Genomic DNA, 26,747 nt, shown 5'->3' on the forward strand with positions numbered 1-26,747 from the left:
GCTGATCTTTTTGTGGACTCAGCTCCACTTACCCGCCCGCTCACCATAACCCTTAATTCCTTTACCGTTCAAAAATGTATCTATCCTTGCCTTAAAAACATTCAATGAGGTAGCCTCAACTGCTTCACTGGTCAGGGAATTCCACAGATTCACAATCCTTTGTGTGAAGAAGTTCCTCCTCAACTCAGTCCTAAATCTGTTCCCCCTTATTTTCAGGCCATGACCCCTAGTTCTAGTTTCACCCACCAGTGGAAACAAGTTCCCTGCTTCTATCTTATCTATTCCCTTCATAATCTTATATGTTTCTATAAGATCTCCCCCTCATTCTTCTGAATTCCAATGGGTATAGCCCCAATCTACTCAGTCTCTCCTCATAAGCCAACCCTCTCAACTACGGAATCAACCTAGTGAATCTCCTCTGCACCCCCTCCAGTGCCTGTATATCCTTTCTCAAGTACAAACTGTACACAACATGGCAAGATACAATGGAAAGTTCTTTGTGGCTGCATGATTTTTAGTCACAAATTTTGATTTAACTGACAGGATTACTTGCCAGTGTTGGAAAAGGCTTTCTAAACTGCGATACCAAATGAAGGTTCACTTAACATGTTCGATCAAAATATCTAACAATTTTAACTCCTTATTTCACAACCTCAAAACATCCTTATTTGTTGCACCTTTGTTTCATTCCTTGTGTTTAGGCCGTCAACAAGGCTATGCAGAAGCCGAATGAGGAATACAGCGTCGGGGTGCTGGATATTTATGGCTTTGAGATTTTTCGGGTAATGTATAAAAATCGACTTGTCTCTAAATTGCACGAAGGAAGTGAGGTGGATTTCAGAATGGAAGATGAATGAAATTGGAGAAGTGATTCCGGTTCGCAAAGATGAGACAGAATTCAAGGTTCTTTAGCTCTGGAAATTAACCTTAAATGAAGAATCTTGCAAAGCAGCAACAACTGCCGTGTGAAAATCCAGTGTTACCTTCATGCAAATGCAATAGTTGCATTGATGTTTTGCAGCTTATAAGCATCAATGTAATTTAAATTGGAGGTTCATCTTTAATCCTGCCCGCCCAACAGAAATCAAATGGGTGAGCAGTTAGGATCGCCCATGGGACTTCACCGGCAAGATCTTAGGCTGGAATTTTACCGGCACGCCCACCCCGAATCCGGGGCCGGTGAGGCTCGGAGAACAGCATTCTCTGTTGGCCTCAGGTGGGATCGTGCGAACCTAGGGCGGACGTACCAGTAAAATTCTGCTGTTAGAGTCTTCTTGCAAGTTCCAACTTCAACCTGTTCTTCTAAGCAGGCAAGAAAGGTACTCGAAACAACGGAAAATGCTGGAGAAGCTCAGCAGGTCTAGCAGCATCTGTGGAGAGAGAATAGAGCCAACGTTTCAGGGTTAGCTCTATTCTCTTTCCCCAGATGCTGTCAGACCTGCTGAGTTTCTCCAGCATTTTCTGTTTCTGTTTCAGAGTCCAGCATCTGCAGTATTTTGCCCTTATCAAGAAAGGAACTCATTAGAAACCAGGAGAGACCTTCTTTAAATTTACAGATTAAGTTTCAGTCACGCCATCAAAGACAGACTGATAACATAAACAGAGACTTGCACAGCGACCCCCATCTCGCCTGACTCACCTGTGGCCTGGGGTCCCTTGAGAACCCTGGGCCTCCAGTGGGTGCATTGCCAGAAGATGCCACTGCTCCCGTGTTGGCACTGGCTGCGATGAGGTTCTCTCAGCAGGGGGGGGGGCTGGATTTCCATTCCCATGATCCTTGGTCCCAAGGAAGGCCATTAAGTGCCTGACTGGCACCTAATTTAATGGGCCATCCCCAAAAGAGGTTCTCCAGCCAGCGAGCAAGACACCCATCACCTGACTAAATTCCACCCTGCGTTTCTCGGTGGTTTCGTTATAGGAACAAGTTGTTTCCATTTGAATCAAAACCAAGATGATATCGTGCTAATGCTATGTAATATTTTTCCTTCTCCCTCACAGAAAAATGGGTTTGAACAGTTCTGCATTAATTTTGTAAATGAGAAGCTTCAGCAGATTTTCATTGAGTTAACTCTCAAAGCTGAACAGGTAAGAGCATTTAAATCCTGCTTCGAACACCAGGAAAGGCTTTGTAACAAGTCTTTATTAACAACTCATAACCGTGTACATCTATACAGTGGAGGGTGCAGGTACAGACCTGGCTCTATCCTCAGTCTGAACTCATCTCTGTCCATCTCTAGACTAACCCAGACTCTGGCTCATGTGCCTTCTCACATCACTGGGTGGAAACTTAAAATGGCAGTGCCAGGGTCAGATTGGAAACCGGTGTTTCTCTCCAGAGAAACAGGCAGGTTTTGTCTCCGGATCTTATGACACTTTGCCAAAAAAACCAGGGGACAGAGTTCACACTGCCATTTTGAGGGGCGGGGCCCAATACGCCAATAAAGCTGGCTGCACAATAAGAAATAACATCTCCCACTCCCCATCCCATCGCCCCCCCCCCCCACCTCCCCTGCGATGAACACCGGATTCCCCCCACCCCTCTCCCCCAAAACCAGCATTTCCCCCCCATCACCGCCACCCCCCACCCCCACCCAGCGATCAACACCAGACTCCCCCCACAGGATCAAAGCCGGTATCTTCCCCGCCCCTGATCAAAGCTGGCATTCAACCCCAGTGATCAACGCCGGCATCATCCTCTCTCTCTACACAACCTCACCCCCGCCCCCACTCCCCACCAACAGTCATTGCCATCATCTTCCTCTCTCCTTCCACCCTGCTACACATTCAAGCCCTCTAGTTCCACCTCGGGTCCACATGGTGCCAACCTGTGCCGGGAACGGTGCTCAGCCACGTCCCTCTCCCCTGGAGGCTATACTCACCTTATTGTGATGTCCCATTGATGAGGTTTGAAAATGCGGTTCTTTTGTGGGGGGGTGGGGGAAGTGCGGATATATTGTAGGAGGGGCCTGGTAATTGTATTAAAACATATTAAAATGCATTTAAATTAGGTTCTCGCCCTTTGCGGGCGTGAACCTCACCACAGCACTAGTAAGGAGTGGGGAAAATCACAGAACGCAATCTCTCTGATAGTGAACGTGAGCTACAAATCGCCCCCACTGTGTGGGCGGCACTGCACTCAGTCCCGCATCAACCCTGGGTGTACCAGACCTTCATACTACAAAAATCAGAAACAATACCAGTCCTACCAGCCAGTATCAGTTTAACAGGAAATATTAACTGAGCTTCTTACTATGGCTGGAATTCCCTGGCTTCGCACGCCCATTACCGCAGCCAGCGAGATGGAGAATTAGGCGCTCAGCCAAATCTCCTTTCACTGCAGCGGGACTGGAGAATACCAGCTGCGGGTGAGGTCGGAGAATTCCGACCTCTTTTTTCTAATTGACTCAACCTTTTCACATATTGTCAAGGGAAGTGAATGAGGAGGAAGAAAGGGAAAAGGGGAGGCAGGAAGCACCGATCTGAAATGGACAGGAGCCTCAGGCAAATGTTGAAATGAGGCAGCGAGTGTTCTGTGCATCATTTTCCAGTACATTTTATGTCAATGATCCTGATGATTAATGGATATCCATTAAGGATTAACTAAAGAGTTCATTGAAAGAGCACATTGATTCTCTCTTGGGTGTTTCTTTTCTCTCTACTGGTAGATAGATCCATATTATCCTTGCGCTGTTTGATTTATTTGTTCCCTCAGCACCATTACGGGTATCAATAAGCTTCCCAATGGCAATTTTCCTAGCTTGTGAGCTCTATAAGATGAAAGGAGGCCTAAAGAAGGAAGATCGAGCAAGTCAGGCTGTGCAAGAAGTGTTCCGGTATCTAAAAACCTGCCTCTGGAAATGAATGCACAGCACAGTGTAATGGTTAGCACTGCTGCCTCACAGCGCCAGCGATCCAGGTTCGAATTCCGGGCTCGGGTCACTGTCTGTGTGGAGTTTGCACATTTTCCCCGTTTCTGCGTGGGTTTCCTCCAGGTGCTCCAGTTAACTCCTACAGTCCAAAGATGTGCAGGTTAGGTGCATTGGCCATGCTAAATTGCCCCTTAATGTCCCAAGATGCCTAGGCTCGGGGGATTAGCAGGGTAAATACGTGGGGTTATACGGATAGAGCCTGAGTAAGATGCTCTTTCGGAGAATCGGTGCAGGCTCAATGGGCCGAATGGCCTCCTTCTGCACTCTAGGCTTTCTATGGTTCTATGGAAGTTGAACAAAGCTCTATGGGAAAGAGGGCAGGACGGCTGGGGAAGGGATCATTCCTGGGCCTGAGGCCTAACGCGGTTTTTAAATGGTTGGCCAATTATAGAATCATAGAATCATAGAAACCCTACAGTGCAGAAGGAGGCCATTCGGCCCATCGAGTCTGCACCGACCACAATCCCACCTAGGCCCTACCCCCACACATTTACCCGCTAATCCCTCTAACCTACGCATCTCAGGATTCTAAGGGGCAATTTTTAACCTGGCCAATCAACCTAACCCGCACATCTTTGGACTGTGGGAGGAAACCGGAGCACCCGGAGGAAATCCACGCAGACACGAGGAGAATGTGCAAACTCCACACAGACAGTGACCCGAGCCGGGAATCGAACCCGGGACCCTTGAGCTGTGAAGCAGTAGTGCTAACCACTGCGCTATCGTGCCGCCCAACCACTGTGCTATCGTGCCGCCCAGTGGGTAGGTGCAAGCTTGCCATCCAGTTAAGGGAATAGGTGACCCTGCGGAGATCAGTATCTGCCCCCACCCCCCTGCCTTCCCTCCATAAGAGATGGAAACTGCTGATGTAGGAGAGAAGAGCGTGCCACCAGATGGGAGCATCAGCTGAGGAGGTAATAACAAAGATTAATTTATATTGACCACAGCTGCTGATGCTAGTTCAGAAAAGGAAATCCCCCCACAGGGCAGCCTATGGCCATGTCTGTGGCCATCTCACGAATGCAGCCATGGGGTTAGGGGAAGAGTTAATAATTAATTTGGAGTGCTGGCCCCTGGTCTATCACTGGGAGGCCACCTCAATGCATCGGCTGGGATTCAGCACAGTTGGAGGGAGCGGCCACTAATGAGTGAAAATTTGCAGTTGGCATCTCTCCAATGCCCTTCGTCAACCACTTGGGGATGGGTAGCCCTCACTGCCCCTCAGCCATCCATTTTTAAAATAGCCAGGAGGCGGGGATATGCCAGCTAACCAGTAGCCACTCTTTGAAGCTAATCTACCAGCCATCCCACCTCTGGTCCCACTTGTGATGCCAATCACAAACCTGCCAATGGAGCTCAATGTGAGAAGGTGTGAGGCCATCCGCTTTGGATCTGAGAAAGATAAATCAAAATAGTTATAGACATCTAAATCTGCAGCTTTAGCTCTGCACCACTCTGATCACTAGCCAACTTTGCAAAGAACACACTTCTACTGCAAGTGCAAAATCTTTTTCTATCAGTTTGTAAACTGTTTCCTTGCCAGAAAATTGAGTCAGATGCATTGCACTTATGAGAGGCCAAGCAACATTTTCCACAATCTGATACAGATGGCTTTCAAAAAAACTTGGTGTCAATTTCTTTTATGGATGGGTATCTTTTAATCTGATCTGCAGTTTGGAGATTGCGACATTGCTAAACGATGAAGAAATAACAAGATTTCAGCAGCATTTTGGTACTTGCTTTCTATGTAGAGCAAATGCTGCTTGTGAAATCCCTTGAAACCTTTCACTACATCAAAGGGGGTAGAAATGCAAGTTGTTGTTGTAAATCGCAGTAGGCTGAGAGTGACCATCTTGCACTAGTGTGCCAGGGTGGCATCTTGCAAATGGTGTGGCAAAAAATTACACTGAGTACAAATCTTGAGGATTCAGGGTATCATCCCAACCTGCCGTTAGGTTTACTGGATCTCAGTAACGTTTTATTCAAATACATTAAGGGTCATGAACGAAGCCCAGTCCATCACGCAAACCAGCCTCCCATCCATTGACTCTGTCTACACTTCCCACTGCCTCAGCAAAGCAGCCAGCATAATCAAGGACCACATGCACCCCAGACATTCTCTCTTCCATCTTCTTCTGTCAGGAAAAAGATACAAAAGTCTGAGCTCACGTACCAACCGACTCAAGAACAGCTTCTTCCCTGCTGCCCTCAGACTTTGAATGGACCTGCCTTATTTTAAGTTGGACACAGTAAGAAGTTTCACAACACCAGGTTAAAGTCCAACAGGTTCATTTGGAATCACGAGCTTTCGGAGCACTGCCTGATGAAGGAGCAGCGCTCCGAAAGCTTGTGATTCCAAATAAACCTGTTGGACTTTAACCAGGTGTTGTGAGACTTCTTACTGTGCCCACCCCAGTCCAACACCGGCATCTCCACATCATATATTAAGTTGATCTTTCTCTACACCCTAGCTTTGACTGTAACACTATATTCTGCATTCTCTCCTTTCCTTCTCTTTGTACGGTATGCTTTGCCTGTATAGCGCGCAAGAAGCAATACTTTTCATTCTATGCTAATTCATGTGACAATAATAAATCAAATCGGATGTTTTGAAGAGAAACAATTTAAGTCTGTGTTCTGGAGAAGCGTCATACAACTTTATAATGAATAGCACTGTTCACAACATTTGTCTTTCCTTCCGACAGGAAGAATATGTACAAGAGGGGATTAAATGGACCGCCATTGAATATTTCAACAACAAGATTGTCTGCGATCTGATAGAAAACAAAGTTGTAAGTGATTCTTCCATCGATTTTATACCAAGTGAAATATCTGCCATTTATTGAACATCTCACAACTGAGATGTGTTCAGAACTACAAATTGAACATCTTCTTTATAACTCATTATCAAACATTTGCTATCCATAAGATGTGTTCCGATGTGGTCAGGAATATCACAGGGTTAGACCCGACTGCCCAAATGGAAATACTATTGTTTTTACTTTGAAAACTGGTAATATGATTCTGCAGTATTATATTATAATGGGCAGCATGGTGGCACAGTGGTTAGCACTGCTGCCTCACAGTGCCAGGGTCCTAGGTTCAATTCTGGCCTCGGGTGACTGTCTGTGTGGATTGAACGTTCTTCCTATGTCTGCGTTTCCTCCGGGTGCGCCGGTTTCCTCCCACACTCCAAAGATGTGCGAGTTAGGTTGATTGGCCATGCTAAATTGCCCCTTAGTGTCCCAAGATGTGTAGGTTTGTGGGATTAATGGGGTAAATACTTGGGGTTACGGGGAACAGGTCTGGGTGGGATTTCCCCTTACTGTCAGGGGGATTATGTGGGGTTACAAGGATAGGGACTGGTTGGGATTGTTGTTGGTGCAGACTCGATGGGCCAAATGGCCTCCTTCTGCACTGTAGGGATTCTATGAAATGGTGAGAGCCAAGGAGACCCAAATGTATGTAGATGACCCAATGGAGGTTACTTGTTTAAACTCTGGTAAGCACTGGTAAGTCCAAAGATGTGCGGGTTAGGTTGATTGGCCATGTTAAATTGCCTCTTAGCAGGGTAAATATGTGGGGTTATGGGGATAGGGCCTGGGTGGGATTGTGGTCGGTGCAGACTCGATGGGCCAAATGGCTTCCTTCTGCACTGTAGAGATTCTATGAATACAATTCATAAGTCAAATCATTTCACATTTCATATCTGCTTATCAATTAAATATGGCGATTTTTTGTATATATTTAATGGAACATATTGCATTGCTGATAAAAGAACAGTAAGACTGCGGTCGAAATTTATTTCCAGCATAGTAAGGTGATTGTGGAATCGACAACCCATCTTACACTTTCCCCCAATTTTCTTTACTTTTTGAAATCAAGTCCCATTCACCAGGTATTTGCTGTTAGCATGATTTTCCAGCATGTCTTTTCAGAGCTGACTTCCCTTCTCCGCAAAAGCAACCAAACCTCCTTTGTGAGCTGGAGGGAAGGTACACAAGGAGTGCCCCATTCCCTGGATCATTCAGGAGCCGACATGGTGGCGGAGCCTCTTGTGGCAGGCTCTGAGCTAAAAGGAACTGATTCCGGAATAGCTGATGCTTTCAATGCCCTGGGGATTTGGGGGGGAGCAATGTTTCTGAATGAAAGCTGGAGCAGTGCCGCTTGCTGTTTGCCTTTCAATGGGCATCATGCTGCACTTGTCAGCCTCAGCTACCTTAAGTAGTGCTGAAGAGAACAAGATTAACTTGATTGCAATAAGAGATTTCCCAGTGTGCATTTTCAAAACAAGAACATTAAGGGATTACAAGGCCACTAATCAATTTTGGGAAAGAAGTGGCATTAACATTGGATTATGTAGCTTACTTTGGACTGTGCCACTATTTTGTAATTCATTCCCTGATATCCATTATTGTAAAAGCTTTGCATTGCATTACTTTGGGTGAATTTTCCAAAGCGATCACCTTTCTCGTCCACAATGTGCACAGTTAAATAACTGTCTATTACAATGTGTCCATGTTCTCAGAATCCACCGGGAATTATGAGTGTCCTGGATGATGTGTGTGCCACCATGCATGCCACAGGAGAAGGGGCAGATTCAACCCTGTTACAGAAACTCCAAGCTGCAGTAGGATGCCATGACCATTTTAACAGCTGGAACCAGGGGTTTATAATACATCACTACGCTGGAAAGGTATGCATCGTCCTGTACAGTTCAGTATTGCTACAAAACAAATATCATTGCTGTATAGACATTCAAGCAACATAGGTGTGTCAATTGCTTCCACTTGCAAGTTGCTTTACCTGCATCTGTCACTTTATAACAGCGGAGAATGCCAACCATTGTGGGCCTTGGTTACAGTTTATTCCACCAGTTTCCATCTAAAATGAAGCTCTGTCTAAAATATAGAACCATAGAAAAGTTAGAGCACAGAATTAGGCCATTCAGCCCATCCTGTCCATGCTAGCCTGAGGACACCCAGGTGCTCATTCTAATCCCATTTTCCTACACCCGGGCCATAACCCTGTAATTTACAGCACTTAAGGTGCAGACCCAGATACTCTTTAAAAGAGTTTAGGGTCTCTGTCTCCACCACCCAACTCGGACAGCGAATTGAAGACAGCCATTACCCTCTGCATGAAAAAAGCTTTTCCTCATGTCCCCTCTGCATCTTCTGCCACTTATCTTGAATCTTTGTCCCCTGGTTCTAGAATTCTCCATCAAGGGAAACAATTTTATACTGTCCACTCTATCTCCTGCCCTCATAATTTTGTCTGATCCAAAGAAATAACAAAGTAGCTACAAAAATAAATAAGTGTCAGGAAACCCAAGACAAACAAATAGAAGACCGAAAACCAAATCAAAAAGGAGCTCCTTTGATGCTCCAGTCGACAAATGCAACAGGTGGTACCGTGCCGTGGGCGGCACGGTAGCACAGTGGTTAGCACTGCTGCTTCACAGCTCCAGGGTCCCGGGTTCGATTCCCGGCTCAGGTCACTGTCTGTGTGGAGTTTGCACATTCTCCTCGTGTCTGCGTGGGTTTCCTCCGGGTGCTCCGGTTTCCTCCCACAGTCCAAAGATGTGCAAGTTAGGTTGATTGGCCAGGTTATAAATTACCCTTAGGGTCCTGGGATGCGTAGGTTAGAGGGATTAGCGGGTAAATATGTGGGGGTAGAGCCTGGGTGGGATTGTGGTCGGTGCAGACTCGATGGGCCGAGTGGCCTCCTTCTGCACTGTAGGGTTTCTATGATTTCTATGATTCAGGTAATGTCTCACTGGGAAATATTGCACAGGATTCTTTAACCTCTAGGGGGCGATCTTATCAAAAGAATTCTAAATGCTGAATGAGGGTGAAAACGGGAGAGTTTCAGATCCGTTTTTTGGGCGAGTTAAAAATGCAATCTTGCACCACTTTGTGCAAAAAATGAAGCACAATCTGTTTCCCGCCAGCAGGGGGAGGGAGGGAGCTTAAGCTCGCCGAATAGATGGCTACTCACACCAGAGGGTGCAATTGCGCATGCGCAGATCTCGCTCTGTTTGGTGCAACAGGACTGAGAGAAATCTGTCAGGCACCAACCACCCCCCCCCTCCGGATATCGCTCCCCCCGATCATTGGCCTTCCCGGCCAATTGTCACCCATCCCCAAAGCAATCGATCGCCTCCCAAACCCTCCTCCCGGCCTGGCCGATCACCGTCTGAGCCCCCACCCTTGGCCCAGTCAATCGCTCATTGCAGAGTGAGCTGCTTCCTCCGCCCCCGCACCCGGCCCATCCCAGCACAGTGGGTGCAGCTCCCCGCCCCCCGCAACCTTCCCTTAATCCCTGTCCCACCATGGCCCCTCTCCCTTTAGGCACAACCCCCTCAGGCCCTACCCCTTGGCACTAGCCAGTACACTGCCAGGGTGCCAGACGGACAGTGCCAGGGTGCCCAGTGGGCAAGGGAGCAGGGCACTCATTTCTTGCCATTCATAAAATCCTGCCCTCTGTCTCTGTCATCCAGCCAATTTCCTGACTAGATCAATAATTTACCTCAATTCCTAGAGCTTCACCTTTAGCGACCATTCTCTTCTGAGGGACTACTTCTGGAAGTCAATTTAAATAACATCAGTAGAATTCCCCTGTCCACTGTTACGGTCACCTGTTAAACAGCTTTAATCAGGTTCATCGACCATTACTTAATCATTTACAAATTTGTGCTGGTTTTCTCTGATCAGCTGAAAATCTTCAAGGTGTTCAGTCACTTCATCCTTAATTATTGACTCTGGCATTCTCCTGCCAACAAAATTAGACCAATTGGTGTGTAATTCCATGGTTTCCCTTTCTCACGTTTCTTAAATAGTGAAGTCACACATGCGCAATTTCCAAATCTCAAGAAACAACTGCAAAATCAAGAGAACCTTCACTGATCACAGTTAAAGCATCAGAAATATTCTGTGCTTCCTTTAAGACTCTTGGATTAAAACCATCCGGACCTGGGAATTTCACACCCTTTCATGACATTATTTCCTTCAGAATTGTCAATTTGCTTCTGTTAATTTTGGTACGTCTCTGAATCTCTGATTCAATGTTAGTTTGCTTGGATCACCTGGCATGTTTCCTCGACTGTAAATGGGAGTAAATAGCAAAGTTGGCATTCAACATGTCTGCCATTTCCTTATTTTCATTAATAGTCCATTGCCAGTTTTTAAGGGCACAGTAAGAAGTCTCACAGCACCAGGTTAAAGTCCAGCAGGTTTATTTAGAATCACGAGCTTTCGGAACGCTGCTCCTTCATCAGATGAGTCACTCCAAAAGCTCGCGTTTCCAAATAAACCTGTTGGACTTTAACCTGGTGTAGTGAGACTTCTTACTGTGTCCACCCCAGTCCAACTGGGCATCTCCACATCATGGCTACCAGTCTTTAAGGGGTCCACATTGATCTTAACCATTCTCTTTTTTCTAATATGATTGTTAATGTTTTTTGATATTTCTTACAAGTTTCTTTTCATATCCCGTTACTAATGGTTTTGTACTCTTTGTGGTTATTTGTATCTCTTTTGCTAGGGTCTGTGCTTTATTTGCATTCTTGCGCACTTTTCCTTTTAGTTCCATGTTGTCTGTTTGTCTTTTGTCATTCAGACAGGGTGACGAATTGTACAGTTCATGTCTGTGCACTGCTTTCTAAACTGATTGACAGCCACACAGCTTATATTGCAAACGACTCTTGATGCACCTGTTGCATAGACATTGGGGCGAGTTTTACCATCCCGCCCGCCACAGGGATCCTCTGGCGGGATTTTCCGGTTTCGGGGCGAGCGAGGCTGGAAAATCCCACCATTGAGTGCTATGGTGAATTTAACAATGCTATGATTTTAGTGGAGGGAGAGCCCAGGGTCTAGTGAAATCATATGGGAAACACCCCTACCGTACCCCAAGGGCATTACCGTCCTCAGATGCATTGGCCTTAATATTTACTGAGGTGTGCTTTAAGATGAGGTGAGAGAGAGGGCAGGAGCTAGGGTCTGTGCTTCCTAGCCCACAGGCAGTGCTGTAAAGACACTTATGGATCCAAGCCTCCTGAGAGCAGATTGAGCACCGACCCCTCATAGTGCCTCCATTAAAAATGGAAGTGAGCGGGTTTAAGATGCATTGGTGTTGTGTTTGAAACTTTTAACATGTGTTCTTCCCACCTGTTTTGGGGGATTAAGATTATCTCCATTGTCTATTGGGGACTCCGACCCGAGTCTGCAAATGCAGGGATCTGAGTAGACAATGTATCCGATATGAGTTGCCCCTCCTCATTATGCAATTCTTCCTCTTCAAAGCAGAGATTCCGAGAAATCCCTTAGCTGAAGGTGCAGGAGAATTGCACCTCTTGAAGCCTGTGGTTCAGAGTAAGAAACAAGGGGCAGTGGGTCAAAGGGGAATCAGTCATTTCTTATAACATCTCCACATTTGAGTTTTGTTTGAAATATTTCACTGCAGGTGTCCTATGATGTGAACGGATTTTGTGAGCGCAACAGAGATGTCCTCTTCACCGACTTGATCGAGCTAATGCAAACCAGTGAATAGTAGGTTACTGACTTTTCATTTCATATACATAATAAATATGATCCTCATTTCAATCAACTTGTGAAAACTGTGCAGCTTTCAAATCACATATTTGTCTCTCAATATATCAGCAACTTGTGTCGCTGTGTTCTGAGACTGAAACAGATAAATGAATGGCAATACAAAAATATGATTGGTCCGTCTACTGTCACCGTACTGTTGAAGATAGAGGCTGATGAACACTTTCCATATTTGCATACGTTCCAAGTTCCACTGGTTAGATAGAGATGCTCGAGACTAAGGGGTGAACCTTTTAGGACTGAGGTGAAGAGAAATGTCTTCACCCAGAGGGTGGTGAATGTGTGGAATTCACTACCACAGAAAGTAGTTGAGGCCAAAATGTTGTCTGACTTCATGAAGAAATTAGATATAGTTCTTAGGGTTAAAGGAATCAAAGGACATGAGGGGGAAGGCAGAACCAGGATATTGAATTTGATGATCAGCCATGATCAAAATAAATGGCGGAGCAGGCTCGAAAGGCCGAATGGCCTACCCCTGCTTCTATGTTATGTGTTTCTGTAAGTGTGTTAACAGCTCATTTGGGCGGGGAGCAGTCAGCTCAGTTGGCTAAATGTCAAGTGCGTCAATCAGATTAATACCAACAGTAGCGGGTTTAATCCCTATTCCGGCTGATGTAGACTTGGGGCCTACCTGCTCACCCTGCATTGTAGGGAAGTGATCACCAAGGATCCTCCTTCAGCAGAGAACTGGAGAAGAAGGTCCCTCGTGCCTATAATAAGGAAAGCATTCATCTCAGTGACTGTCAACTATTGTCATGTGTGTCAGAAATAATTTGTGGGTGTTTTCTCTGATATTTCTATATCATAGAATCCGTAGAGTGCAGAAGAAGGCCATTCGGCCCACCAAGTCTGCACCGACCACATCCCACCCAGGCCCTATCCCCATAACCCCACACATTTACCCTAGCTAGCCCCCTGACGCTAAGGAGAAATTTAGCATGGCCAATCCACCTAACCAGCACATCTTTGGACCATGAGAGCAAACCGGAGCACCCAGAGGAAACCCACGCAGACATGGGGAGAACGTGCAAACTCCACACAGACAATGACCCAAGCCGGGAATCAAACCAGAGTCCCAGGCACTCTAAGGCAGCAGTGCTAACCACTGTGCCAGTGTGCCGTGTACTATTTCTATATCATAGTGCAGAAGGAGGCCATTCAGCCCATCAGTTCTGCACTGACCCTCCAACAGAGCATCTTACTCAGGACCACCACCACCCCAGCCCTGTCCCCCTAACCCTACACATTTACCCCCTAATAGAAATCATAGAAACCCTACAGTACAGAAAGAGGCCATTTGGCCCATCGAGTCTGCACCGACCACAATCCCACCCAGGCCCTACCCCCATATCCCTACATATTTTACCCGCTAATCCCTCTAATCCACACATCCCAGGACACTAAGGGGCAATTTTAGCATGGCCAATCAACCTAACCCGCACATCTTTGGACTGTGGGAGGAAACCAGAGCACCCGGAGGGAACCCACGCAGACACGAGGAGAATGTGAAAACTCCACACAGACAGTGACCCAAGCCAGGAATCGAACCCAGGTCCCTGGAGCTGTGAAGCAGCAGTGCTAACCACTGTGCTACCGTGTCGCCCTAACCTACACAACTTGGGACACTAAGGGGCAATTTAGCACGGCTAATCCACCTAACCTCATAAACATATTTAAAAAGAATGTGTTGGTGACCTTTCCAGGAGTGTGAAACCTGGGAAAATATTTGCATTATCAATAGACAAGACCATCCCGGGAACTTTTACCCCAGTATTCTTAAAATGAGTTCAGATTGTGATCTTATTATATTTTTTGTTAAACTGAAGATACTTTACCGTCATTAAAGAACATTTATATGTCGAGACCCTACAATCAGGAGCTATTATGTGTAGTAAGATTCCAGAAAATGAAGGCCAATAATGAATGCTGAGATTTTTCCTCACATAATTCTTTATTCTTTAATGAGATGTGGGCATCCCTGACAAGGTCAACATTTCTTGCCCATCCCTAATTACCCTTGAATTGATTGGCTTGCTGGGCCGTTTCGGAGGGCAGTTAAGATTCAACCACACTGCTGTGGGCCTGGAGTCATCGAATCCCGACAGTGCAGAAGAACGCCATTCAGCCCATCAAGTCTGCACTGACCACAGTCCCACCCAGGACCTATCCCCGTAACCCTTCAATATTTGATCTGTTGATCCCCCTGACATTAAGGGGCAATTTATGATGGCCCATCAACCTAACCCACATATCTTTGGAAAGTCACATGTAGGCCAGACCAGGTAACCATCGCTAAGGAGTGGAGATGCCGCGTTGGACTGGGGTGGGCACAGTAAGAAGTCTCGCAACACCAGGTTAAAGTCCAACAGGTTTATTTGGAATCACGAGCTTCCGAAGCGCTGCTCCTTCAGTGGTGACCTCCACTCACCTGATGAAGGAGCAGCGCTCCGAAAGCTCATGATTCCATATAAGCCTGTTGTACTTCAACCTGGGGTTGTGAGACTTCTTACCATCCCTAAGGAGGAAGGGGAAGCGAGGAGCCAAAATGCAACAGTAATTAGAGCTTCTACAGCTACAGGAAATAGAGAGACTTTCATGGAACACCTTTTACAACCCCATTACATCCCAAGCAATGTTTAACCAATGAAGTGCTTTTGGCGGCACGGTAGCACAGTGGTTAGCACTGCTGCTTCACAGCTCCAGCGACCTGGGTTCGAATCCCGGCTCGGGTTGCTGTCTGTGTGGAGTTTGCACATTCTCCCTGTGTCTGCGTGGGTTTCCTCCGGGTGCTCCGGTTTCCTCCCACAGTCCAAAGATGTGCGGGCTAGGTTGATTGGCCATTCTAAATTGCCCCTTAGTGTCCCAGTATGCATAGGTTAGAGAGGTTAGTGGGTAAATATGTAGGGATATGTGGATAGGGCCTGGGCGGGATTGTGGTTGGTGCATACTCGATGGGCCGAATGGCCTCTTTCTGCACTGTAGGATTCTATCTATCGATGAATTGTAATTACTTTTGCTTCTTGGCGTTTTGACTGAGATCAAGCATCAGATCAAGCCCGAGATCAGGTGTAATGTCTGTTCTTGTCAGCTTGGGTCTTGTATGCCTCTCTTGTGGGGACCATGAGTTAAATTCAATTTAAATTTGAATTGGTTTTTGGAGCAAGCAAGGAGATAGATTAAGGGCTTTCCCTGTCCACACTGTGCATTGTCTTTGTAACTCTGACAAAGGAATAAAAATTTTTGAAAAGCCATTGTTTTAATGTGCGAAATGCAACATTAAGTTTGTACACAACAAATCCCCACAAAGACCAATACAATAATACAAAGATCATGGCCGGAATGTTATGGCTGTTCACACCGGTGGGATTTTCCCATCCCACTGCAGTGAATGGAGATTTGGCCGGGTGCCAAATTCTCCGGCATCACTGCAGCGGGAGTGCAACATGAACGGCCGGTAAGATTGCGTCCAATCTGTTTCAGCGATATTGGTTGAAAAATAAGAATCAGCCTGAACAATAACAACTTGCATTTATATAGCCACTACTTCCATCTTTTGGACAGCGTTGTTTGGCAATGGTGTTGCTGTTGCCATTTACTGCCCCTCTAGGCCCACCTTTGGCACAGCGGTTAGCACTGCTGCCTCACAACGCCAGGGACCCGGGCTCGACCCTTGGGTTACTGTCCGTGCGGAGTTTGCTCCTTCTCAGTGGGTTCCCTCTGGGTGCTCCGGTTTCCTCCCACAGTCCGAAAGACGTGCTGGTTAGGGTGCATTGGCCGTGCTAAATTCTCCCTCAGAGTATCCGAGCAGGTGCCGGTGTGTGGCGACTGGGGGATTTTCACAGTAACTTCATTGCAGTGATAATGTAAGCCTACTTGTGACTAATAAATAAACTTTAAACTTTTCTCTCTTTAATTTCACGTTACCACCCGCTTTGCCTCATGCATTTTGGTAGAAATAATTTAGGGAGGAGCTATACGATAAATGGCAGAACCATAAAGGGTGTAGATACGCAGAGGGACCTGTGTGTGCAAGTCCACAGATCCTTGAAGGTGACGTCACAGGTGGAGAAGGTGGTGAAGAAGGCATATGGCATGCTTGCCTTTATAGGACGGGGCATAGAGTATAAAAGTTGGGGTCTGATGTTGCAGATGTATAGAACGTTGGTTCGGCCGCATTTGGAATACTGCGTCCAGTTCTGGTCGCCACACTACCAGAAGGACGTGGAGGCTTTGGAGAGAGTACAGAGGAGGTTTACCAGGATGTTGCCTGGTATGGAGGGGCTTAGTTATGAGGAGAGACTGGGTAAACTGGGGTTGTTCTCCGTGGAAAGACGGAGGATGAGGGGAGACTTAATAGAGGTGTATAAAATTATGAAAGGCATAGATAGGGTGAACGGTGGGAAGCTTTTCCCCAGGTCGGTGGTGACGTTCATGAGGGGTCATAGGTTCAAGGTGAAGGGGGGGAGGTTTAACACAGATATCAGAAGGACATATTTTACACAGAGGGTGGTGGGGGCCTGGAATGCGCTGCCAGGCAAGGTGGTGGAGGCGGACACACTGGGAACGTTTAAGACTTATCTAGACAGCCATATGAATGGAGTGGGAATGGAGGGATACAAAAGAATGGTCTAGTTTGGACCAGGGAGCGGCACGGGCTTGGAGGGCCGAAGGGCTTGTTCCTGTGCTGTATTGTTCTTTGTTCTTTGTTCATCATCCGTTTTTCACTCAATCACCCCTGCCTTCTGCCCAATGACAGACCTTCGCTTTTGTTATTTCATCCCCCCCCCCCCCCCCTCCCCTGCTTTCCCTGGCTCTGCACTTGCTTAAAAACATTTCACAGTTCTTGATGAAAGGTTACTAAACAGATATTTTGGGCCAGATTTAGACTTTATAACATCCTTGTAATTGTACCCCAATGAGTCACTGTCTTCCTAGTAGAAAGAAAGAACATTGGAAGAGAGTACAATTATTTTCTGGCCCAGTGTCGAGATCCACACCCCAGCTACATCTGGGCTCAGTCAATCTGCAGTGAAAAAAAAGTTTCACTAATTGCACTTGCCAGGTTTAACTCAACTCACGGTACTCCGAGTGTTTCTGTTCTAATGCGTCGGTGATTTTCTTCCCAGCCCCTTCATTCAAATACTGTTTCCAGACAATCTGCAGAATGAGAAGAAAGGCAGACCAACTACGGCAAGCATGAAGATTAAGGTGCAGTCACAGTTCCTTCATTTCTCATGTGTTACGGGTGTTTTCAATGCACTTGGACCTGGCAGAGAGTTTAGCATTGCTACTGGCACAGAGGTAGATTAAATCAGTCTGGCCTCTCTTGGACACTGAAACAACATTACGTTCTGAAGGCTCTGATGCCAATCTCTGCTAAATATGCTTTCCTTCCCCGAGTCATCTTTCCCTATATTGCAGCAGTACATCAGGTCTAAGGAATACTTCATTGGCTAGGAAGGGTATCCCGTAAATGCAAGGAATGCAATATAAGTGCAGAGTTCATTCATTCCTTCTCTTAGTAAGCCATCTAGTGGTACAGCTACTCCAGCCCTCTGTAGCTTTTTCTCCGTCTTTGCAAAGCACCTTGGCACATTTGGCGATGGCTTAGTGGTACTATCACTGGACAATTAATCCAGAAACTCAGCTAGTATTCTGGGCACCTGGGTTCGAGTCCCGCCATGGCAGATGGTGGAATTTGAATTCAATAAAATATCTGGAATTAAGAATCTACTGATGACCATGAAACCATTGTCGATTGTCGGAGAGACCCACCTGGCTCACTAATGTCCTTTAGGGAAAGAAATCTGCCGTCCTTACCTGGTCTGGCCTACATGTGACTCCAGAGCCACAGCAACGTGGTTGACTCTCTACTGCCCTCCAAAGGCAACTAGGGATGGGCAATAAGTGGTGTTCAGCCAACAACTCCCATGTCCAATGAATGAATTTAAAAAAAAGAATTTTTCTACAGTGAAGACATTGGGTATGATATTCAGACCCATGGCCTGGGTGGAGATGGCACAATAGAAACTAGTCACCCTCCTGGGAGTGCGCACTGCACCATCAGCCACCTCAGGCGCAGCCCACGGGACATACCATGTCAAGAAGGGCGCTCGTGCGGGCACCCCCTGCTTCCCCTGCAAGCAGCTGAATTGTTCTTACACGATGTCACTCAGCTCCCAGCCACTGATTTGACACCTGACTTGCAAATTTGACACGGCAGAACCATGGGAGAAATTTGGTTCACCAAAGATCAAAATATTCAGTGGCAACAGAAACCAAGCGCCAGCATCAGTCAAAGGGCCAAGTACCCAACATGATGGCATAGTGGAGGTAATGTCACAAGACTAGTAATCCTGCAGCCCAGGCTAATTCGAACACATAATCAAATTCTACCATGACAGTAGGTGGGATTAAAATTCAATTGTTAAATCTGGAATAGAAAGGTGACCATGAAACTTGTAGTGATTATCATAAAAACCCATCTGGTTCACTAATGTCCTTTAGGGAAGAAAATCTGATGTCCTTACCCGGTCTGACCTACAGGTGACTCCAGAGCCACAGCAATGTGGTTGACTCTTACTTGCCTCTGAAATGGCCCAGCAATCCCACTTAGTGCACAGGTAATTAGGGCTGGGTAATAAATGCTGACCTTGCCAGCAACACCCACATCCCATCAAATAATTAATAAAAAACCAAGGGAAGATCATTCTGAAATTAGAAAAGCAGAGAGGGAAGTTTGGGGGGGTTGGATCACGAGAGGTCCAAGGTCACACCATCTGCAGCTTGCTCATCGTTCCACATGATGTGGAGAGCTGGCGTTGGACTGGGGTGGGCACAGCATCATCCCACATAGCAGGATGGGTGTAAACTGTGATTTGAGAAGGAGCATAAGGCAGCAATATACCAGTGTCCTCAATGCTGTAAGCAACACCAAATGCCATAGGCTAGTCACAGCTGGCCTCATGATGCCAAGAGCCATCTCCTCCATTGGGCTCAGCAGAGGTGGGCTACTTTGATCCCCACCAGGTCTGCAGTTCACCTTTGTGTTGTGTGCCACCTTGTCCGGTCAGTGATGGTGTCACACCGTACATCCCATTCCTAGGTATTTACAAGTAGGTGGAGACAACAAGAGGTGGGTATAAGGTTGGTAGCATTGGTAGGTGAGTGAGATTGGGTATCTGGACATTAGGCAGAGATGCACAATGCCTGGGGGGGGGTTGCTGCTAGGTGAGTGGTGGGGGTGTGGTGCATTGAGCCACGTAGAGAGGCCAGTGGGTAGGACATGTCATGTAAAAATAGACTTGTTGAACTTGATCACCCACATAAGGTCATGAAACTTCTTGTGGCACACCTGCCAGTTCCTCAGGTGCAGACAGAGAGAATTGACCATCTTTGCCACCCGCTATTAATTCTTTCTGTGGCTGATTTTCATCACTGCCCACCCCCACAGAACAATAGCATTACTCTTTCCACATCCACCATCAATTCCTCCAGCACTGCATGCCTGACACTGGAAACCTTTGTCTGCTCTGGTGTTCCATCTCTCTTGTTTATAAATTTGATATAATACAATAGTTATTTACAAGTTTTTCGCTTGGGGCGGTACAGTGGTTAGCACTGCTGCCGCACAGCGCCAGGGACCCGGGTTCGATTCCCGGCTTGGGTCATTGTCTGTGTGGAGTTGGCACATTCTCCCCACGTCTGCGTGGGTTTCCTCCAGGTGCTCCGGTTTCCTCCCACAGTTCAAAGCCGAGTTGGTTAGGTGCATTGGCCACACTAAATTCTCCCTCAGTGTACCCAAACAGGTGCCGGAGTGTGGCGACTAGGGGATTTTCACAGTAACTTCATTGCAGTGTTAATGTAAGCTTACTTGTGACACTAATCAATAAACTTTAAAACTTGCTCATGACAAACTGTTTTAGATGAGTTTTAGAGGGTTTTCACTTGGTGAGTCGCATTTCACAAGTGAGCAACAACAATAATAACAATTTGAATTTATATAGCACCTTTAATGGCCCAAAGCGCTTCACAGGAGCGTTCATCAAACAATACTTAACATTGAGCCACACAAAGAGAGGCCCAGATTTTGCAATTAGGTTCAGAGTGGATTCCCTCGATTCTGACATCAGTGTGACCAACTCCATGGAGCATCATAAGTAGCAATCAATTGAATGTGTGCAGGCATTGATCACAGCCATGCCAACTCTGGGTACCAACTTGTCCGACATATTAGGTAGGCTAGTTGATACCTTCGCTTGGTCCTCCAGAATCACACTAATCTGTGCTTCTGGCAGAGTGCCAGCAGTCAACTTGGCTGACCCTTGAGAGGGGTGACGGTGAAAGGACACAGAGAAGTGGGCACTTCAGTCAAAGTGCACCTACTTCTACCCGCTGCCCCCCCTTCCAGTCAGTACCCAATTAGCTGCCTGACATCCCAGTTGTTTAGTCGGCCCGTGCACAGGTGCGATAGAGCAGTCTTTGGTGGGGCTGTCAAAGGCTGCAAAATCCAGAGCTTAGCAATCAAGAGCATCTCAGCAGTCAAGGCAGGGATCTGAGCAGCTTCCCACTACCTCACATGGCTCACACGGTACCCGCTCTTAGACCTCATGGGGTATGTTTCCTGCGAGTGTCATCAGTCAAGACTGAGGAGGATTATCCCTTGTTTCCGAGTTGCCACCTCTTATGTCTGCTTCCAGGTCTGATGAGGTCAGGAAATTTAGCCTACTGCAAGGTATCATGGAAACCCTACAGTGCAGAAGGGGGTCATTTGGCCCATCGAGTCTGCACCAACAAAAGTCCTACCCTCGGACCTATCCCCACAACCCCACATATTTACCCACTAATCCCTCTAGCCTACACATCCCGGGACATTAAGGAGCAATTTAGCACGGCCAACCAACCTAACCAGCACATCTTTGGACTGTGGGAGGAAACTGGAGTACCTGGAGGAAACCCACACAGACATGGGGAGAATGTGCAAACTCCACACGGACAGTGACCCAAGCTGGGAATCGAACCCGGGTCCCTGGCGCTGTGAGGGTGCAGTGCTAACCACTGTGCCACCGTGCCACCCACAGTCAAGGCAGCGTCCCAGAAATCTGGGGCATACATGCAAAAAAAATCATTTCTCCTGGTTGCGCACTAGCTGAACAGTGATGGAATGGAACCTCTTACTGTTCGCAACTACTTCTGGTTGATCTGGGGAGGTTAACCTTTCACCACAAGTATTCGCGACAAACTCTTCACCAGTGGAAGAGCAGAAAGCAACTGTGAGCACTGAATTCAGATCATGCAACTGCATCAATAAGTAATAAGCCCCGTAAATCGCCCTTCTATATGGCCTTGGTTGCAGTGGCGTGTTTTAGGGAGCATGGGAAACCCTTGCACCCACGGTTATTTTAAATTCCAGTTAAAACACCTCTGCAATCTCAATGATTAAATATTCCAATTGCCTACCCACCTCACTGGAGGCGTTACGCACGCACAACTGAACATGCCCAAACCTGGAAGTTGGTGCTTTGGAATTGACTACCAGACACAGTGACACATTCACCGGAATTAAGCCCCCCACTCCCTCACCCTCACCTACCAATCCCTCAGTGTCAACATTTCCCTCTTTTAACTCTGTGATGTAGCTGATTTTTAACCCCTTATGGAATGAATTAAAGTAGCCAATACCTGTGATGTAAATCTTAGACAAAAATGGTTCATTTTCATCACATATCTGATGTACAGCAAAGTACATGAAGTAAACCTGTACATTTATGTGAGGTGCTAACTAAAATGACATCTTATTTAATCACATGAGTACAGTCTTCACTTGCTCCAGGAGCGGTAAACTGGTTTCGTGGTTCTGGTTTGCCCCCTCACCCCCCCCCCCCCCCCCCCCCCCCCCCGCCGCCGAGCTCTACAAAGATTAATCTGTAATGCAAGCACCTGTATGACTTTGAATGGCTTGTGTCACGACTGGTTTCAGAAACTGCATGCAGAAATTTATTACACTTGTTTCCTTATTTGGAAGAAATTGGCTTTCCTTCCATGTGGAATGACAATTTAACAATCATGAGTCTTCTTCAAAGTTGTTCACATATTTGTATCTTTCCTCTGACTTAGAAACAAGCAAATGACCTGGTGAGCAGGTTGATGAAGTGTACTCCACACTACATCCGCTGCATCAAACCCAATGAGACTAAGAGACCCAAAGATTGGGAGGAAAGCAGGTCAGTTTTTTGAATGGTTTTGTTTGGTCTGTCGTTAGGAGCAGCTTCCTGGTCTGGTAGCCATTTCAAAATGGCTTCCTCTTCAGTGCAAAGCTTTGAAATATTGTAAGACATCTCCATGTGCTTCTTTTGGAATCGGCAAATTGCTTATGGTGCAGTTTCTGTGTTGTGATCGAGACACATATGTTCATGAAAACATACATGTAAGCATCTGTGGCACAGTATCTGTCTTCACTGAGTTGTAGATATACAAGCAGTGACTGCTTCTTCACACAGGTTTAATGTGTTTCTTCAGAAGGAACTCTTCAAAATGCAGCTAATGAAAATACAACAAAACTTACACCAACTTATAAATCAAAGAAAGGGTTTAATAAAGAATCATTACTCCAAACTTGGGGCCTCACCCTGAGCGACTCCAAGATCCCCACAATTTTACATTATTCCTTATTTATAGTGAATCAGCTGGTCAGCTGACTATTATATCACTCTGTAATTGGTTCCACGGTTTACGGGGTCAGCTGACCCTTACATCATGTTCACATTGGTCACAATACATGCAATTCAAAGTTGTCACCGATTACATTCTAACATAATGTGCCCGTGGTCAAGAAGATGGTGGCAATGCACTTGGCTACTTCACAGTGAGCTTGCTACTAACCTCATCACTCAGAAGCATCAACTCATCACTGTGCAACAAGTGAGGTCTCAAATCCATGTCTGTCACTCATCCACTGACCAACTATTGACTAGACTCCCAAGATTCCTGCAAATGGATGCTTGCTGGCGGAAGATTGAAACTAAATCAATTGGCTGAGACAAACTGTCTGATATCTGGGCTAAGATGGTTCTCAATACTCCAGAAGATGTTGAAGATTGACTGGAAGGACATGTCACTGGAGACTAAGAATCTTCTCACTTGGTTGCAGGTTAACCATGAAATCAATATCTTGTCAGAAAGGTTGGTTTTACCTGGACATGCAGTGGATGCTTAGAATCAAAGAATCCCTACCGAGCAGAAGGAGGCCATTCGGCCCATTGAACCTGCACCAACAACAATCCCACCCAGGCCCTATCCCTGTAACCCCACATATTTACCCTGCTAATCCCCTTGACACTAAGGAACAATTTAGCATGGCCAATCAACCTAACCCGCACATCTTTGAATTTACCAGTGCTTACCAGAGTTTAAACAAGTAACCTCCATTGGGTCATCTACATACATTTGGGTCTCCTTGGCTCTCACCATTTCATAGAATCCCTACAGTGCAGAAGGAGGCCATTCGGCCCATCGCGTCTGCACCGGCAACAATCCCACCCAGTCCCTATCCTTGTAACCCCGCATAATCCCCCTGACAGTAAGGGAAAATCCCACCCAGACCCGTTCCCCGTAACCCCATGTATTTACCCCATTAATCCCCCTAACCTACATATCTTGGGACACTAAGGGGCAATTTTTAACATGGCCAATCAACCTAACTCGCACATCTTTGGAGTATGGGAGGAACCGGAGCACCTGGAGGAAACGCAGACACAGGGAGAATGTTCAAACTCCACACAGACAGTCACCCGAGGCCGGAATTGATCCCGGGTCCCTGGCGCTGTGAGGCAGCAGTGCTAATCACTGCGCCACCGTGCCACCCTTGTTTCTAAATTTATCAGTTTGCTAGATTATCTGGGTTGATTAAGGGGGTGCTGGTAGGTGGGGGGGGGGGAGAGAATATCTCAATGGGGAGCACGACTGAATCACTCTTTATGTGGATTCCTCAGTAATTCCGTTTGAATCTTTTTTGGAACATCCAGGAGTGTCAATTAACCATCTCGACTAAACAAAAGGTTTCCTTCATTGACTGAGGTAACAATGAGATTTCTGACCTCTGTTTTCATATTCAAATCTTTCAGAGCCAAGCATCAAGTCGAATATCTTGGGCTAAAGGAAAATATCCGCGTACGACGTGCAGGCTTCGCTTACAGGAGAGCATTCCCAAAATTCATCCAAAGGTACCGTCTGCTTTTAGGCCTCTCTTAGTGGCAGCCAAGGGTAAAATATCCCAACAGTGTCACTCTTTCAATTAGAACAAAACATGAATTGTGATCTTGTTCATCATCTTTTGCGTTGTTAGTAAGGTCAACCACTGAGATTGGGGGTTTCTTAGTGCAGTGATTTACCCCTTTTTGATAAGGAAAACCCATAAGTAAGATAGGAAAGAAAATAAGACACTATTTGAATCAATGAATAGAAATTCAAACTTTTTGATGATTACTTTTCATTCAATTCATTTTTCCCATGGAAACTTCCAATTTTATTTGTGGTGCTGGTGCCATTTCTAATGGGCTTTTGCATCAATTAACAGTAGCTCTCCTTAAGGGTCTCACTGGAAGTTGCATTCACATCAACAAGACTGAGCTGAGCTACAGCACGGACAGCTGGCACAGAGATTGGGGGGTTTGAAAGTTGGCGCAGTTTTGGAAGTTCTGAAGCAGTAAAAGAACTGGGGTTGTTGGTCAGGGAGGAATCGGGTCCCCAGTGAGAAGGGGGGATGGGAGGTTGGGTTCCAGAGGCTGCACAGGGAGGAACAAAGTGGGGTACCATCTTGGAGGAAGGGGAGGGCAGAGGGGATATCCACCAATGGACGCACACCCCTTCCTTCCCACCTTTTTCCCGGAGTTGGGAAAGTAGCAGAGTGGCCATGTTCCTTCACCTTCTCCGGCCCACCATGTCACTGCGGCAGAGGCGAAAACAGGGCCTTATGTGTCCTTTAATTAACTTGAGGACCTCAACAAGCCTAAGGGCGGGAGAGTTGATTGATGCTTGGCCAGCCCACCATCGGGTGAGAGACTGTTTGGTGTCAGCTTTCAATACATTGGTGGACAGGGAGTGTGTAGAATTCTCCCAGTTGTTACAGCTCTGTGTAAAATATTAAGTTCAAGCTGAAAATTTTGGGAGAGACTGAGGCCTTCTTAATAAAGGCTTTACGAGACAAAAAAAAACACAATGAATATGTTTCATAATTTTGTGAAATATTTTGGCTGAGGTTCTCCAATCTTGTCCGTGGCTGGAATTCTCCAGTCCCGCTGCAGTGAATGGAGATTTCGCTAAGTACCAAACTCTCCGTTCTCACTGGTGGTGGCGGTGGGGCAAATAAGATCGGAAAATTCTAGCCAATGGTTGCTCCTTTTGTTTAAACACTTATCTTGGGCATTGGAGGTAAAATTGTGTTCATTTAGCACAATTTCATTGATACAAATGAAGAATGTGGGTGCTGCCTGCCCTGGTAACTTGATGTGAGCCTAAAGTCCGTCATGCGAACAAATTCACCCTCCAAGAAGTTTGAGATGCTGAGAAAAAAATGGTGGATGAGCGCCGACCTGTGGCTAGAGCCTGCAACTGCATAGTGAGAAGAATGGGTGATATTTTCATTTAGACCTTGGGGCTGGATTTTATGGTGGTTTCTCAGTGGAGTGAGTGAAGTTGACCCTTTACGGTAGGACAGCAGGCGGGTGAGTCTGTGACCTGGAAGTGTTCGCAACCATCCATTTAAAGGCAGCCTGGCACACAACGCTACACATAAAATCCTGATATGGATAAGAATATAGAAAAGAGGACCATTGGATATGTTGAGTTATTGGAGCAGCAGCAGGTAAGAGTGGATTTTTTCTTTCCGCATTTTGGTGATTATTGTGCCAGCACCGTCTCATTCAGGACCCTTGCCATGGAGGGAGGAACACCTGAGTTCACCTGTCCCATTTCTCTTCGGAACAAGTGTTCTGAAAAAGATTCAAATTTTGTCCTTTAACTCTGTTTGTCAGAGGAGGAAACTCAACTAATTGGGCGGCACGGTGGCACCGTGGTTAGCACTGCTGCCTCACAGGGCCAGGGACCCAGGTTCGATTCCAGCCTCAGGTCACTGTCTGTGTGGAGTTTGCACGTTCTCCCCGTGTCTGCGTGGGTTTCCTCCGGGTGCTCCGGTTTCCTCCCACACTCC

At 46.4% G+C, this 26,747-nt stretch overlaps 1 protein-coding gene across 2 annotated transcripts in view; it reads left to right on the forward strand.

Annotated features, from left to right (window-relative positions):
- myo1f (myosin IF) overlaps positions 1 to 26,747 on the forward strand; it is a 178,599-nt gene that overhangs the window by 120,495 nt on the left and 31,357 nt on the right. For both annotated transcript variants that reach the window (XM_078198412.1, XM_078198411.1), the window contains exons 11-18: positions 702 to 782; positions 1,999 to 2,085; positions 6,635 to 6,721; positions 8,458 to 8,625; positions 12,396 to 12,481; positions 17,668 to 17,749; positions 22,658 to 22,764; positions 24,664 to 24,762. In XM_078198412.1, the coding sequence (XP_078054538.1) occupies positions 702 to 782; positions 1,999 to 2,085; positions 6,635 to 6,721; positions 8,458 to 8,625; positions 12,396 to 12,481; positions 17,668 to 17,749; positions 22,658 to 22,764; positions 24,664 to 24,762 (797 nt within the window). The remainder of the gene's footprint in view (positions 1 to 701; positions 783 to 1,998; positions 2,086 to 6,634; positions 6,722 to 8,457; positions 8,626 to 12,395; positions 12,482 to 17,667; positions 17,750 to 22,657; positions 22,765 to 24,663; positions 24,763 to 26,747) is intronic.

Source organism: Mustelus asterias, chromosome 26, assembly GCF_964213995.1.
Source record: "Mustelus asterias chromosome 26, sMusAst1.hap1.1, whole genome shotgun sequence".
Classification (NCBI taxonomy): domain Eukaryota; kingdom Metazoa; phylum Chordata; class Chondrichthyes; order Carcharhiniformes; family Triakidae; genus Mustelus; species Mustelus asterias.